The 17065-nt window shown below is 39.8% G+C and overlaps 1 protein-coding gene across 4 annotated transcripts in view; it reads left to right on the top strand.

Annotated features, from left to right (window-relative positions):
• The window catches only part of LOC124404907 (cytohesin-1), a 40234-nt gene extending 38102 nt beyond the window's left edge, over positions 1-2132 (top strand). For 3 of the 4 annotated variants that reach the window (XM_046879400.1, XM_046879399.1, XM_046879396.1), the window contains 4 exons: positions 264-375; positions 866-1096; positions 1199-1268; positions 1581-2132. In XM_046879400.1, coding sequence (XP_046735356.1) covers positions 264-375; positions 866-1096; positions 1199-1268; positions 1581-1668 — 501 coding nt within the window. In that variant the 3' untranslated portion in view covers positions 1669-2132. The remainder of the gene's footprint in view (positions 1-263; positions 376-865; positions 1097-1198; positions 1269-1580) is intronic. The other variant, XM_046879397.1, reaches the window with a different exon arrangement.
• Positions 2133-17065: the final 14933 nt, after the last annotated feature.

The raw sequence follows: 17065 nt of genomic DNA, 5'->3' as shown, positions 1-17065 counted from the left end.
TTGGATTATTGAATCTTGATTAGAAAAATAAAACAAAGAAAAAATAAATTCTTATCCTCCTTTCATTGATCAATCTCTAATCTACGATGCGAGACTTCAGGTTATATCTTTCTGCGTATAGATTACGGTGTCTGCAAGATTATTATTGCATAATGTTCATCGATAAGTTACACATTAAGGCAATATTATTTCCTTCAACACACACATATATATATATAGTATGGGTAAACATGATTAAACTTTATTTTCAACAATTATTGCAGAGTTTATACGAGAGCATAAAAACGGAACCCTTCAAAATCCCGGAGGATGACGGGAACGATTTGATGCACACCTTCTTCAATCCTGACAAGGAAGGATGGCTGTGGAAGCAAGGTAATTTTAACGATTCTCGATCGCTTTAGTGTTTTATCAACAAATGCAGTGTGCATAAGCTTGCTCAAAAATTATTATTTGCAAACCAGATGTTATTATCCGTAAAAAATCGTCCCGGCTAATTTACGATTCGGTTCATTTTTGACACCGTTTTTATTATACTGCAGCGAAACTTTATGTCGTTAATTTAAACGTCTTTCACTGCATGCAAAGATTGCGATGCTGTGTAATTGCATTTTATCTGAATATTTAAAGCATCACAAATTTAATGATGGCATTCCGTTTTTCCGTGGTCTTTTTTTTTCTTTTGTCTCCTTTTTTTTGTCTGTGTAACGCATTGCCTGTTTTTCGTGTTGTAATTGTATACACAAAGATTGTTATACTGATGAAAATGGTTTGTCCCTTCTCTGCTGCCCTGACGGAGCCAGCAGGTAAATAATCACCTCTAATGAAACGTTTATTCTTAAATCTATGAATTGTAATATTGTTACAGGCGGAAGATACAAAAGTTGGAAAAGGCGTTGGTTCATACTGAACGACAATTGCCTGTACTACTTTGAGTACACGACCGACAAAGAACCACGAGGGATTATTCCGCTTGAGAATATTCAGGTTCGAGAAGTTCAGGATCGTCACAAGCCGCACTGCTTTGAGCTTTATGCTGCAGGCTCGGAGTTTATTAAAGCTTGCAAAACCGACAGCGAAGGGAAAGTCGTTGAGGGTGAGGAAAACAAGACCGGAATTAGCCTGAAAATAAAAAACAGTTTCTTAATATCCTTTCTTATCCGATTACCGATAAATAACGAGTGTCTTATTTTTACAGGAAAACACACGGTGTATAGGATGTCTGCTGCCACGGACGAGGAAAAGGACGAGTGGATAAAGTGTGTTCGGTGAGTGAATGAATACTGCTTCTTACCCACGTATGTGCGCACAATCGTTGTGTGACCAAATGTTTTAATGGTTTATGCGCAATTGTTGTCAACCACATAAAAAATTTTTAAATAGATCAATTACCTTGAAAAACCAGAGTTTCTTTTTAAATTTGGCTAAAAAAAAACCGCCATTTCAATTAATCTCTGTAACGTTCTGAAGTTTGTCAAACGTAAATACAAATACAGGCCACACAAGCAATCAAGTATCGATAAAAAATTCTAAACTCTTATATTTTTACTAATCAGATGCGTATATATTTTTTTCTCCAGGCAAAGCATATCGCACAATCCTTTTTACGATATGCTGGCGGCACGCAAGAAGAAGGCCCAAAAGACGAACGTTCATTCGAAGAGCTAAGCGAACGCTCGGACAAGGAGAAGCCGAGTTGAATCACCTTCAGCTCGGTGTTTGTACAAGACTGTAAAATGTTCGGCACCCTACCAGGATTGGCGTGCTGAACTCACTCACCGCTGCTTTCGGGATCTCGTCGCGAATCGCTCGCGCAGTATCGCTGAATGCAGATAATTCCGAATTGTGACGTCGCGCGTCGTCACGGGGAACCAGACACTTCACGGAGGGCAAAGTGCAACTGCTCTTTCTCCATTTGCACAGTCTTTTACATCTTTCTTTCTTCATTATTGCACGTGGAGATATGTACGGTTACGATGTCAGGGCATACTGCAGGTTCTCGCGGTTACAAAGAGGAACGGAACGAACGTTTTAACGTTAACCCAGCGACGTTTATTGCGCATGGCCAACTCTATCAGCTGTAATTCTAATTTTTTTGTCACCCCATTCATGCATTCATTCATTTATTTATTTACTTACTTACTTACTTACTTACATGTGTGAAAGTGAGTTTTTATGAATTTTCTTTTTTCTCATTCGAGGAAAAGGCATCGTGTACTGAAACCTATTTTTATATATTTATTCGTTTGTTTATTATTTATCTTACTTACAATTGTTACGTATACTTTTCGTAGATGTGAAATTCACCAAAGCTAATTCAAGTGAATTTCGTTATCAAATCTTATTCTCACGTTGTCTGACATCATTTTCAACCCCATAAACCGATAAATTCTTAAATTGTATATACGTCGAAGAATTAGAATGTAGCGAGCTGGGCGAGGGGTGAAAAATGATTTCAAAACGCCAGAAGAAAGGTAAAGATGAAAATATTTTTCGGTAGGTACATGCCGGTGATCGCAATTCTCATGTGTAGTATGTTTTTGTTTGTTTTGTTTTTTTAGTTTCTCCTCATTACAGAGTTGGCCCGTGAAATTAAGTGATGAAATACTTGTTCGCTGACCTGCGAGTGTAGATTTTCGGAGATATTTAACTCGCACCGAATACGAAATTTTGTTTCTCATGAAATGAAATAAATATACATACTCATTTGTGTATTCATTCAATCACAAGTAAATAGATCACTGAACATGTGCTGTAGGAACGAATTGTCGGAAGAAAAAGAGAAAAAAAAAATAGGCTAACTGCGTTTTCTTTGATTTTCTATCCACAACTTTGGGCTTACAGCCAATATCAAATGGAACAAATGAGAGAAGGAAAAAGGCAGATAGAGATTTAGCATGATCATTTGAAATACTGTGTCAAGAATACGTTGATATATACGTACTGTATATACGTGATTGTTGGTTGTTTGATTTTTTTGTTTTTTTTTTGTTTCGATTTTCTCGTAACCCCAAGAAGCGCCTTAAAAGCTTTATTAACGTAAACGTCGAAGCCCTGAACAGGCTTTGAGATTCAACTCGAATGATGGGATGTTTAAAATTGTATTTGTTATTGTGTGAGTTTGCTTCAGCCACTCGATGAAGGGTTAGAACTTGAATGTACTGTGAATGAAGGATAGAACAAAGGTAGAGAGCACCGGAATAGAAAAAAAAGTTCGGTCGTTTGCTTACTCATTCATATCTGTAACGGACCCAGTCCTCCGAGATGATAAATCTTTGTTTAATTGTTAATTGAAAAGGTATTAATGAGAGGTGAACACAGCTAAAGCTGGTTGCGTAAGCATAAAACGGTCGAAACAAAGCGTGTAAATAAATGTGATAGCTGGTTATTTATTTGAACAAATGTATAGGTAGATAGACGTTAGCTACATAACGATGATATTAGTTATGATTTAATTATAATAACGATAATGATAATATCAATAAATAAATAAATTAATTAACTGAAATAGTTACAAGATACATTACCCACAGTGAATAAATTCCTGTACATCGTTGTACAGGTTGTAAGTATGGCTTTGAATGGCCAAAATAGTGACACTAGGTTATAGGAATATGCGCTCTCCTTATTAATTACATTTATGTATATTGTATCTACATGCGTTTGCGAAATTATTTCATTTCGAAATTATATATTTATATGTAAATATTATATACACAAACACGCATACCTAAAAACGCACGCACGCTTCACAGCATCAAGTGTGTTTAAAAGAATGCATATATGTAGATATCACAACCTTTATTACTATTTGATAAACTGACAATATACGTGTGTATACATTTTTTAATATACCTCCTATACAATGTTTTCTTCTTTTTTATTTTTAATACGTGCGTTATGTTTGAAAATTTGTGTAGCGCTCATTGAGTCAGCTACTTGGGAAATACCTCGGTGATCTGTAACGTTTTTTCATGAATTTTTCGATCAGTTATTAACCTGTGGGTAAATTGAAAAGCGTCACAGGTCACATGGTGATCTTTTTCTTCCCTCTTTTGTAAGTAGTTGTAAGAACTAATTCGTCATTCAAGCAGGTTTTGCGCACGTTTAGTGTGCTCTTGAAGTCCAGTTTTTTCATAAAAAATTTAGAAAATCAATGAGGGAGAAAATTAAAACCTTATAGAGACATCGAAAACGCCTTAATACATGAAAAATTAAATAATTAATAACCCAGGCTGAAAGATAAATGAATAAATATACGCAGATGAAGTAGATTTTCTAATTTTCGAACCTTTTTTTACTAGTTAAATTAGTTTAATATTTGTACGTATAATGGCGGATTATATGAAATCGGTTTTTGATACCCGTTAGTTATAAAAAAAGACTAGGGGTAAATTGCACTGATAAATAACCGTCCCCGAACGAACTGCACCAATTGAATATTAGTCGTAATCTTCCCTTCGTCCCTTGAGTTCGGATTGCGTGGCTACTTCTTCTTTTCATTTTTTTTTTTTCGTTTTTATTGTTTCACTCGGAAAAAATAGTACCATATCAGGAATCATGTAGCTGGTCCAAATACGAGGTTAAACCTTGAATACATGTCTCGAAATTTGCCCCAAGAGTCACTGAAACTTGAAGATGAAACTAAAATAGAAATATAGATATCGTTCGCTCCTTACAGGGCCATCAACCATTTTTTCACTTGAGTCTATTGGGTCGGATTATATAATTTGCTATATTGTCGTGGTGCTCACCAACTTGCCACAATATTAGTCGTTTCAGGGATTCCTTGCGTATTTGTCGCTATTTTCATTTTCGTTTCACTGGTACCTGTTGATTGTGCGATTTGAAACGGTACTATTTATTCCATTATGAAATTTCCATTGTAATTCACTGCAATCATTGGAAGATCATTTTGATTTCGATTAGATGTTATCAATGATCAATATAGGTGTCTATACACTTTTCTCTAAGAGAGCTTTTAGATAATATATAAAGTACACATGAATACTTATGTTTTTTACGTCGGGCCGAAGTGTGATAATAATTGATGACCTTTCGGAAATTAGTCGTCATTCGTTACAGTCTAGAGCCCTGGTTTTCACACAGAATTATTTACACTGCAGTGGAGATATCCTTGCGGAAACATTTGAGTTTTGAAATGATGTGGTTCATTCGGTGATTTACGTATGAGCAAACGAAGACAAAACTTATTTCTTTCAGTACCAGGGCATACGTCATACATCTTCAAAGCTTTAATAAGGATTGAACATATTATTATAAACAAAGAAATGACGAACGAAACATGTATCTACTCTCTTGGGGTAGAATAATTTTTATCTGTCAGGCCTTCAATTGTTACATAGTACATTGTATGAATTCTGTATTCTATTGTGGAAGGTTTTGTAGATGTACATGAGGCTGTATATTATTTTTACTTAATAATAATTGTATGCATAATAAATTGTGTACTGTTGAAAACTGAAGAAATTTCTGCATATTTCCTTGTGTTTCCTAGAAAATACGTAAGTACCCCGTATTTCCTACCGAATTCCACAGAACTAGAGTAACCACTTTGGATTTTTTGCGAGAATTTCGACGATTTTGAAAAGTGCTGCAATCAATTTAATGAGGCACTATTCCGACGTAATTTTGCGAGAGAAATCGATTGAGCGCAGTCCCAATACGCTGCGAGCAACAGCCGAAAAGTTACAGCCAAAAAACTCAGGATTTCGATCGTCATTTCTCTGCTGTTGATCCTACGCTATTTTTGGGGTGTTTTCTGAGTTCCTGGGGGTCCAATTAGTCTAGAAATGGTCGTACAAATCGATTCCAAGACGAAAAATTTTCGGCCCCAAAAAGGAGCAAAAAAGTAAGGCTAACCCCTTTGGATTTTTGGCGAGAATTTCAACGATTTTGAAAAGTGCTGCAATCAATTTAATGAGGCACTATTCCGACGTAATTTTGCGAGAGAAATCGATTGAGCGCAGTCCCAATACGCTGCGAGCAACAGCCGAAAAGTTACAGCCAAAAAACTCAGGATTTCGATCGTCATTTCTCTGCTGTTGATCCTACGCTATTTTTGGGGTGTTTTCTGAGTTCCTGGGGGTCCAATTAGTCTAGAAATGGTCGTACAAATCGATTCCAAGACGAAAAATTTTCGGCTCCAAAAATGAGCAAAAAAGTAAGGCTAACCCCTTTGGATTTTTGGCGAAAATTTCGACGATTTTGAAAAGTGCTGCAATCAATTTAATGAGGCACTATTCCGACGTAATTTTGCGAGAGAAATCGATTGAGCGCAGTCCCAATACGCTGCGAGCAACAGCCGAAAAGTTACAGCCAAAAAACTCAGGATTTCGATCGTCATTTCTCCGCTGTTGATCCTACGCTATTTTTGCCGCGTTTTCTGAGTTCCTGGGGGTCCAATTAGTCTAGAAATGGTCGTACAAATCGATTCAAAGACGAAAAATTTTCGGCTCCAAAAATGAGCAAAAAAGTAAGGCTAACCCCTTTGGATTTTCGGCGAAAATTTCGACGATTTTGAAACGTGCTGCAATCAATTTAATGAGGCACTATTCCGACGTAATTTTGCGAGAGAAATCGATTGAGCGCAGTCCCAATACGCTGCGAGCAACAGCCGAAAAGTTACAGCCAAAAAACTCAGGATTTCGATCGTCATTTCTCTGCTGTTGATCGTACGCTATTTTTGGGGTGTTTTCTGAGTTCCTGGGGGTTCAATTAGTCTGGAAATGGTCGTACAAATCGATTCCAAGACGAAAAATTTTCGGCCCCAAAAATGAGCAAGAAAGTAAGGCTAACCCCTTTGGATTTTTGGCGAAAATTTCGACGATTTTGAAAAGTGCTGCAATCAATTTAATGAGGCACTATTCCGACGTAATTTTGCGAGAGAAATCGATTGAGCGCAGTCCCAATACGCTGCGAGCAACAGCCGAAAAGTTACAGCCAAAAAACTCAGGATTTCGATCGTCATTTCTCTGCTGTTGATCGTACGCTATTTTTGGGGTGTTTTCTGAGTTCCTGGGAGTTCAATTAGTCTAGAAATGGTCGTACAAATCGATTCCAAGACGAAAAATTTTCGGCCCCAAAAATGAGCAAAAAAGTAAGGCTAACCCCTTTGGATTTTTGGCGAAAATTTCGACGATTTTGAAAAGTGCTGCAATCAATTTAATGAGGCACTATTCCGACGTAATTTTGGAGAGAAATCGATTGAGCGCAGTCCCAATACGCTGCGAGCAACAGCCGAAAAGTTACAGCCAAAAAACTCAGGATTTCGATCGTCATTTCTCTGCTGTTGATCCTACGCTATTTTTGGGGTGTTTTCTGAGTTCCTGGGGGTCCAATTAGTCTAGAAATGGTCGTGCAAATCGATTCCAAGACGAAAAATTTTCGGCCCCAAAAATGAGCAAAAAAGTAAGGCTAACCCCTTTGGATTTTTGGCGAAAATTTCGACGATTTTGAAAAGTGCTGCAATCAATTTAATGAGGCACTATTCCGACGTAATTTTGCGAGAGAAATCGATTGAGCGCAGTCCCAATACGCTGCGAGCAACAGCCGAAAAGTTACAGCCAAAAAACTCAGGATTTCGATCGTCATTTCTCCGCTGTTGATCCTACGCTATTTTTGCCGTGTTTTCTGAGTTCCTGGGGGTCCAATTAGTCTAGAAATGGTCGTACAAATCGATTCCAAGACGAAAAATTTTCGGCCCCAAAAAGGAGCAAAAAAGTAAGGCTAACCCCTTTGGATTTTTGGCGAGAATTTCAACGATTTTGAAAAGTGCTGCAATCAATTTAATGAGGCACTATTCCGACGTAATTTTGCGAGAGAAATCGATTGAGCGCAGTCCCAATACGCTGCGAGCAACAGCCGAAAAGTTACAGCCAAAAAACTCAGGATTTCGATCGTCATTTCTCTGCTGTTGATCCTACGCTATTTTTGGGGTGTTTTCTGAGTTCCTGGGGGTCCAATTAGTCTAGAAATGGTCGTACAAATCGATTCCAAGACGAAAAATTTTCGGCTCCAAAAATGAGCAAAAAAGTAAGGCTAACCCCTTTGGATTTTTGGCGAAAATTTCGACGATTTTGAAAAGTGCTGCAATCAATTTAATGAGGCACTATTCCGACGTAATTTTGCGAGAGAAATCGATTGAGCGCAGTCCCAATACGCTGCGAGCAACAGCCGAAAAGTTACAGCCAAAAAACTCAGGATTTCGATCGTCATTTCTCTGCTGTTGATCCTACGCTATTTTTGGGGTGTTTTCTGAGTTCCTGGGGGTCCAATTAGTCTAGAAATGGTCGTACAAATCGATTCCAAGACGAAAAATTTTCGGCTCCAAAAATGAGCAAAAAAGTAAGGCTAACCCCTTTGGATTTTTGGCGAAAATTTCGACGATTTTGAAAAGTGCTGCAATCAATTTAATGAGGCACTATTCCGACGTAATTTTGCGAGAGAAATCGATTGAGCGCAGTCCCAATACGCTGCGAGCAACAGCCGAAAAGTTACAGCCAAAAAACTCAGGATTTCGATCGTCATTTCTCCGCTGTTGATCCTACGCTATTTTTGCCGCGTTTTCTGAGTTCCTGGGGGTCCAATTAGTCTAGAAATGGTCGTACAAATCGATTCAAAGACGAAAAATTTTCGGCTCCAAAAATGAGCAAAAAAGTAAGGCTAACCCCTTTGGATTTTCGGCGAAAATTTCGACGATTTTGAAACGTGCTGCAATCAATTTAATGAGGCACTATTCCGACGTAATTTTGCGAGAGAAATCGATTGAGCGCAGTCCCAATACGCTGCGAGCAACAGCCGAAAAGTTACAGCCAAAAAACTCAGGATTTCGATCGTCATTTCTCTGCTGTTGATCGTACGCTATTTTTGGGGTGTTTTCTGAGTTCCTGGGGGTTCAATTAGTCTGGAAATGGTCGTACAAATCGATTCCAAGACGAAAAATTTTCGGCCCCAAAAATGAGCAAGAAAGTAAGGCTAACCCCTTTGGATTTTTGGCGAAAATTTCGACGATTTTGAAAAGTGCTGCAATCAATTTAATGAGGCACTATTCCGACGTAATTTTGCGAGAGAAATCGATTGAGCGCAGTCCCAATACGCTGCGAGCAACAGCCGAAAAGTTACAGCCAAAAAACTCAGGATTTCGATCGTCATTTCTCTGCTGTTGATCGTACGCTATTTTTGGGGTGTTTTCTGAGTTCCTGGGAGTTCAATTAGTCTAGAAATGGTCGTACAAATCGATTCCAAGACGAAAAATTTTCGGCCCCAAAAATGAGCAAAAAAGTAAGGCTAACCCCTTTGGATTTTTGGCGAAAATTTCGACGATTTTGAAAAGTGCTGCAATCAATTTAATGAGGCACTATTCCGACGTAATTTTGGAGAGAAATCGATTGAGCGCAGTCCCAATACGCTGCGAGCAACAGCCGAAAAGTTACAGCCAAAAAACTCAGGATTTCGATCGTCATTTCTCTGCTGTTGATCCTACGCTATTTTTGGGGTGTTTTCTGAGTTCCTGGGGGTCCAATTAGTCTAGAAATGGTCGTGCAAATCGATTCCAAGACGAAAAATTTTCGGCCCCAAAAATGAGCAAAAAAGTAAGGCTAACCCCTTTGGATTTTTGGCGAAAATTTCGACGATTTTGAAAAGTGCTGCAATCAATTTAATGAGGCACTATTCCGACGTAATTTTGCGAGAGAAATCGATTGAGCGCAGTCCCAATACGCTGCGAGCAACAGCCGAAAAGTTACAGCCAAAAAACTCAGGATTTCGATCGTCATTTCTCCGCTGTTGATCCTACGCTATTTTTGCCGTGTTTTCTGAGTTCCTGGGGGTCCAATTAGTCTAGAAATGGTCGTACAAATCGATTCCAAGACGAAAAATTTTCGGCCCCAAAAAGGAGCAAAAAAGTAAGGCTAACCCCTTTGGATTTTTGGCGAGAATTTCAACGATTTTGAAAAGTGCTGCAATCAATTTAATGAGGCACTATTCCGACGTAATTTTGCGAGAGAAATCGATTGAGCGCAGTCCCAATACGCTGCGAGCAACAGCCGAAAAGTTACAGCCAAAAAACTCAGGATTTCGATCGTCATTTCTCTGCTGTTGATCCTACGCTATTTTTGGGGTGTTTTCTGAGTTCCTGGGGGTCCAATTAGTCTAGAAATGGTCGTACAAATCGATTCCAAGACGAAAAATTTTCGGCTCCAAAAATGAGCAAAAAAGTAAGGCTAACCCCTTTGGATTTTTGGCGAAAATTTCGACGATTTTGAAAAGTGCTGCAATCAATTTAATGAGGCACTATTCCGACGTAATTTTGCGAGAGAAATCGATTGAGCGCAGTCCCAATACGCTGCGAGCAACAGCCGAAAAGTTACAGCCAAAAAACTCAGGATTTCGATCGTCATTTCTCTGCTGTTGATCGTACGCTATTTTTGGGGTGTTTTCTGAGTTCCTGGGGGTTCAATTAGTCTAGAAATGGTCGTACAAATCGATTCCAAGACGAAAAATTTTCGGCCCCAAAAATGAGCAAAAAAGTAAGGCTAACCCCTTTGGATTTTTGGCGAAAATTTCGACGATTTTGAAAAGTGCTGCAATCAATTTAATGAGGCACTATTCCGACGTAATTTTGCGAGAGAAATCGATTGAGCGCAGTCCCAATACGCTGCGAGCAACAGCCGAAAAGTTACAGCCAAAAAACTCAGGATTTCGATCGTCATTTCTCTGCTGTTGATCCTACGCTATTTTTGGGGTGTTTTCTGAGTTCCTGGGGGTCCAATTAGTCTAGAAATGGTCGTACAAATCGATTCCAAGACGAAAAATTTTCGGCCCCAAAAATGAGCAAAAAAGTAAGGCTAACCCCTTTGGATTTTTGGCGAAAATTTCGACGATTTTGAAAAGTGCTGCAATCAATTTAATGAGGCACTATTCCGACGTAATTTTGCGAGAGAAATCGATTGAGCGCAGTCCCAATACGCTGCGAGCAACAGCCGAAAAGTTACAGCCAAAAAACTCAGGATTTCGATCGTCATTTCTCCGCTGTTGATCCTACGCTATTTTTGCCGTGTTTTCTGAGTTCCTGGGGGTCCAATTAGTCTAGAAATGGTCGTACAAATCGATTCAAAGACGAAAAATTTTCGGCTCCAAAAATGAGCAAAAAAGTAAGGCTAACCCCTTTGGATTTTTGGCGAAAATTTCGACGATTTTGAAAAGTGCTGCAATCAATTTAATGAGGCACTATTCCGACGTAATTTTGCGAGAGAAATCGATTGAGCGCAGTCCCAATACGCTGCGAGCAACAGCCGAAAAGTTACAGCCAAAAAACTCAGGATTTCGATCGTCATTTCTCCGCTGTTGATCCTACGCTATTTTTGCCGTGTTTTCTGAGTTCCTGGGGGTCCAATTAGTCTAGAAATGGTCGTACAAATCGATTCCAAGACGAAAAATTTTCGGCCCCAAAAATGAGCAAAAAAGTAAGGCTAACCCCTTTGGATTTTTGGCGAAAATTTCGACGATTTTGAAAAGTGCTGCAATCAATTTAATGAGGCACTATTCCGACGTAATTTTGCGAGAGAAATCGATTGAGCGCGGTCCCAATACGCTGCGAGCAACAGCCGAAAAGTTACAGCCAAAAAACTCAGGATTTCGATCGTCATTTCTCCGCTGTTGATCCTACGCTATTTTTGCCGTGTTTTCTGAGTTCCTGGGGGTCCAATTAGTCTAGAAATGGTGGTACAAATCGATTCAAAGACGAAAAATTTTCGGCTCCAAAAATGAGCAAAAAAGTAAGGCTAACCCCTTTGGATTTTTGGCGAAAATTTCGACGATTTTGAAAAGTGCTGCAATCAATTTAATGGGGCACTATTCCGACGTAATTTTGCGAGAGAAATCGATTGAGCGCAGTCACAATACGCTGCGAGCAACAGCCGAAAAGTTACAGCCAAAAAACTCAGGATTTCGATCGTCATTTCTCCGCTGTTGATCCTACGTTATTTTTGCCGTGTTTTCTGAGTTCCTGGGGGTCCAATTAGTCTAGAAATGGTCGTACAAATCGATTCGAAGACGAAAAATTTTCGGCTCCAAAAATGAGCAAAAAAGTAAGGCTAACCCCTTTGGATTTTTGGCGAAAACTTCGACGATTTTGAAAAGTGCTGCAATCAATTTAATGAGGCACTATTCCGACGTAATTTTGCGAGAGAAATCGATTGAGCGCAGTCCCAATACGCTGCGAGCAACAGCCGAAAAGTTACAGCCAAAAAACTCAGGATTTCGATCGTCATTTCTCTGCTGTTGATCCTACGCTATTTTTGGGGTGTTTTCTGAGTTCCTGGGGGTTCAATTAGTCTAGAAATGGTCGTACAAATCGATTCCGAGACGAAAAATTTTCGGCCCCAAAAATGAGCAAAAAAGTAAGGCTAACCCCTTTGGATTTTTGGCGAAAATTTGGACGATTTTGAAAAGTGCTGCAATCAATTTAATGAGGCACTATTCCGACGTAATTTTGCGAGAGAAATCGATTGAGCGCAGTCCCAATACGCTGCGAGCAACAGCCGAAAAGTTACAGCCAAAAAACTCAGGATTTCGATCGTCATTTCTCCGCTGTTGATCCTACGCTATTTTTGCCGTGTTTTCTGAGTTCCTGGGGGTCCAATTAGTCTAGAAATGGTCGTACAAATCGATTCAAAGACGAAAAATTTTCGGCTCCAAAAATGAGCAAAAAAGTAAGGCTAACCCCTTTGGATTTTTGGCGAAAATTTCGACGATTTTGAAAAGTGCTGCAATCAATTTAATGAGGCACTATTCCGACGTAATTTTGCGAGAGAAATCGATTGAGCGCAGTCCCAATACGCTGCGAGCAACAGCCGAAAAGTTACAGCCAAAAAACTCAGGATTTCGATCGTCATTTCTCTGCTGTTGATCGTACGCTATTTTTGGGGTGTTTTCTGAGTTCCTGGGGGTTCAATTAGTCTAGAAATGGTCGTACAAATCGATTCCAAGACGAAAAATTTTCGGCCCCAAAAATGAGCAAAAAAAGTAAGGCTAACCCCTTTGGATTTTTGGCAAAAATTTCGACGATTTTGAAAAGTGCTGCAATCAATTTAATGAGGCACTATTCCGACGTAATTTTGCGAGAGAAATCGATTGAGCGCAGTCCCAATACGCTGCGAGCAACAGCCGAAAAGTTACAGCCAAAAAACTCAGGATTTCGATCGTCATTTCTCTGCTGTTGATCGTACGCTATTTTTGGGGTGTTTTCTGAGTTCCTGGGGGTTCAATTAGTCTAGAAATGGTCGTACAAATCGATTCCAAGACGAAAAATTTTCGGCCCCAAAAATGAGCAAAAAAGTAAGGCTAACCCCTTTGGATTTTTGGCGAAAATTTCGACGATTTTGAAAAGTGCTGCAATCAATTTAATGAGGCACTATTCCGACGTAACTTTGCGAGAGAAATCGATTGAGCGCAGTCCCAATACGCTGCGAGCAACAGCCGAAAAGTTACAGCCAAAAAACTCAGGATTTCGATCGTCATTTCTCTGCTGTCGATCCTACGCTATTTTTGGGGTGTTTTCTGAGTTCCTGGGGGTCCAATTAGTCTAGAAATGGTCGTACAAATCGATTCCAAGACGAAAAATTTTCGGCCCCAAAAATGAGCAAAAAAGTAAGGCTAACCCCTTTGGATTTTTGGCGAAAATTCCGACGATTTTGAAAAGTGCTGCAATCAATTTAATGAGGCACTATTCCGACGTAATTTTGCGAGAGAAATCGATTAAGCGCAGTCCCAATACGCTGCGAGCAACAGCCGAAAAGTTACAGCCAAAAAACTCAGGATTTCGATCGTCATTTCTCCGCTGTTGATCCTACGTTATTTTTGCCGTGTTTTCTGAGTTCCTGGGGGTCCAATTAGTCTAGAAATGGTCGTACAAATCGATTCGAAGACGAAAAATTTTCGGCTCCAAAAATGAGCAAAAAAGTAAGGCTAACCCCTTTGGATTTTTGGCGAAAACTTCGACGATTTTGAAAAGTGCTGCAATCAATTTAATGAGGCACTATTCCGACGTAATTTTGCGAGAGAAATCGATTGAGCGCAGTCCCAATACGCTGCGAGCAACAGCCGAAAAGTTACAGCCAAAAAACTCAGGATTTCGATCGTCATTTCTCTGCTGTTGATCGTACGCTATTTTTGGGGTGTTTTCTGAGTTCCTGGGGGTTCAATTAGTCTAGAAATGGTCGTACAAATCGATTCCAAGACGAAAAATTTTCGGCCCCAAAAATGAGCAAAAAAGTAAGGCTAAACCCTTTGGATTTTTGGCGAAAATTTCGACGATTTTAAAAAGTGCTGCAATCAATTTAATGAGGCACTATTCCGACGTAATTTTGCGAGAGAAATCGATTAAGCGCGTCCCAATACGCTGCGAGCAACAGCCGAAAAGTTACAGTTAAAAAACTCAGGATTTCGATCGTCATTTCTCCGCTGTTGATCCTACGCTATTTTTGCCGTGTTTTCTGAGTTCCTGGGGGTCCAATTAGTCTAGAAATGGTCGTACAAATCGATTCCAAGACGAAAAATTTTCGGCTCCAAAAATGAGCAAAAAAGTAAGGCTAACCCCTTTGGATTTTTGGCGAAAATTTCGACGATTTTGAAAAGTGCTGCAATCAATCTAATGGGGCACTATTCCGACGTAATTTTGCGAGAGAAATCGATTGAGCGCAGTCCCAATACGCTGCGAGCAACAGCCGAAAAGTTACAGCCAAAAAACTCAGGATTTCGATCGTCATTTCTCCGCTGTTGATTGTACGCTATTTTTGGGGTGTTTTCTGAGTTCCTGGGGGTTTAATTAGTCTAGAAATGGTCGTACAAATCGATTCCAAGACGAAAAATTTTCGGCCCCAAAAATGAGCAAAAAAGTAAGGCTAACCCCTTTGGATTTTTGGCGAAAATTTCGACGATTTTGAAAAGTGCTGCAATCAATTTAATGAGGCACTATTCCGACGTAATTTTGCGAGAGAAATCGATTGAGCGCAGTCCCAATACGCTGCGAGCAACAGCCGAAAAGTTACAGCCAAAAAACTCAGGATTTCGATCGTCATTTCTCTGCTGTTGATCCTACGCTATTTTTGGGGTGTTTTCTGAGTTCCTGGGGGTCCAATTAGTCTAGAAATGGTCGTACAAATCGATTCCAAGACGAAAAATTTTCGGCCCCAAAAATGAGCAAAAAAGTAAGGCTAACCCCTTTGGATTTTTGGCGGAACTTTCGACGATTTTGAAAAGTGCTGCAATCAATTTAATGAGGCACTATTCCGACGTAATTTTGCGAGAGAAATCGATTGAGCGCAGTCCCAATACGCTGCGAGCAACAGCCGAAAAGTTACAGCCAAAAAACTCAGGATTTCGATCGTCATTTCTCCGCTGTTGATCCTACGCTATTTTTGCCGTGTTTTCTGAGTTCCTGGGGGTCCAATTAGTCTAGAAATGGTCGTACAAATCGATTCAAAGACGAAAAATTTTCGGCTCCAAAAATGAGCAAAAAAGTAAGGCTAACCCCTTCGGATTTTTGGCGAAAATTTCGACGATTTTGAAAAGTGCTGCAATCAATTTAATGGGGCACTATTCCGACGTAATTTTGCGAGAGAAATCGATTGAGCGCAGTCCAAATACGCTGCGAGCAACAGCCGAAAAGTTACAGCCAAAAAACTCAGGATTTCGATCGTCATTTCTCTGCTGTTGATCCTACGCTATTTTTGGGGTGTTTTCTGAGTTCCTGGGGGTCCAATTAGTCTAGAAATGGTCGTACAAATCGATTCCAAGACGAAAAATTTTCGGCCCCAAAAATGAGCAAAAAAGTAAGGCTAACCCCTTTGGATTTTTGGCGAAAATTCCGACGATTTTGAAAAGTGCTGCAATCAATTTATTGAGGCACTATTCCGACGTAATTTTGCGAGAGAAATCGATTAAGCGCAGTCCCAATACGCTGCGAGCAACAGCCGAAAAGTTACAGCCAAAAAACTCAGGATTTCGATCGTCATTTCTCCGCTGTTGATCCTACGTTATTTTTGCCGTGTTTTCTGAGTTCCTGGGGGTCCAATTAGTCTAGAAATGGTCGTACAAATCGATTCGAAGACGAAAAATTTTCGGCTCCAAAAATGAGCAAAAAAGTAAGGCTAACCCCTTTGGATTTTTGGCGAAAACTTCGACGATTTTGAAAAGTGCTGCAATCAATTTAATGAGGCACTATTCCGACGTAATTTTGCGAGAGAAATCGATTGAGCGCAGTCCCAATACGCTGCGAGCAACAGCCGAAAAGTTACAGCCAAAAAACTCAGGATTTCGATCGTCATTTCTCTGCTGTTGATCGTACGCTATTTTTGGGGTGTTTTCTGAGTTCCTGGGGGTTCAATTAGTCTAGAAATGGTCGTACAAATCGATTCCAAGACGAAAAATTTTCGGCCCCAAAAATGAGCAAAAAAGTAAGGCTAACCCCTTTGGATTTTTGGCGAAAATTTCGACGATTTTGAAAAGTGCTGCAATCAATTTAATGAGGCACTATTCCGACGTAATTTTGCGAGAGAAATCGATTAAGCGCGTCCCAATACGCTGCGAGCAGCAGCCGAAAAGTTACAGTTAAAAAACTCAGGATTTCGATCGTCATTTCTCCGCTGTTGATCCTACGCTATTTTTGCCGTGTTTTCTGAGTTCCTGGGGGTCCAATTAGTCTAGAAATGGTCGTACAAATCGATTCCAAGACGAAAAATTTTCGGCTCCAAAAATGAGCAAAAAAGTAAGGCTAACCCCTTTGGATTTTTGGCGAAAATTTCGACGATTTTGAAAAGTGCTGCAATCAATCTAATGGGGCACTATTCCGACGTAATTTTGCGAGAGAAATCGATTGAGCGCAGTCCCAATACGCTGCGAGCAACAGCCGAAAAGTTACAGCCAAAAAACTCAGGATTTCGATCGTCATTTCTCCGCTGTTGATTGTACGCTATTTTTGGGGTGTTTTCTGAGTTCCTGGGGGTTTAATTAGTCTAGAAATGGTCGTACAAATCGATTCCAA

The sequence above is a fragment of the Diprion similis genome, chromosome 3 (assembly GCF_021155765.1).
Source record: "Diprion similis isolate iyDipSimi1 chromosome 3, iyDipSimi1.1, whole genome shotgun sequence".
Classification (NCBI taxonomy): Eukaryota; Metazoa; Arthropoda; class Insecta; order Hymenoptera; family Diprionidae; genus Diprion; species Diprion similis.
The sequence above is the reverse complement of the archived record's forward strand: the minus strand, read 5'-3'. Positions and strand labels throughout refer to the sequence as shown.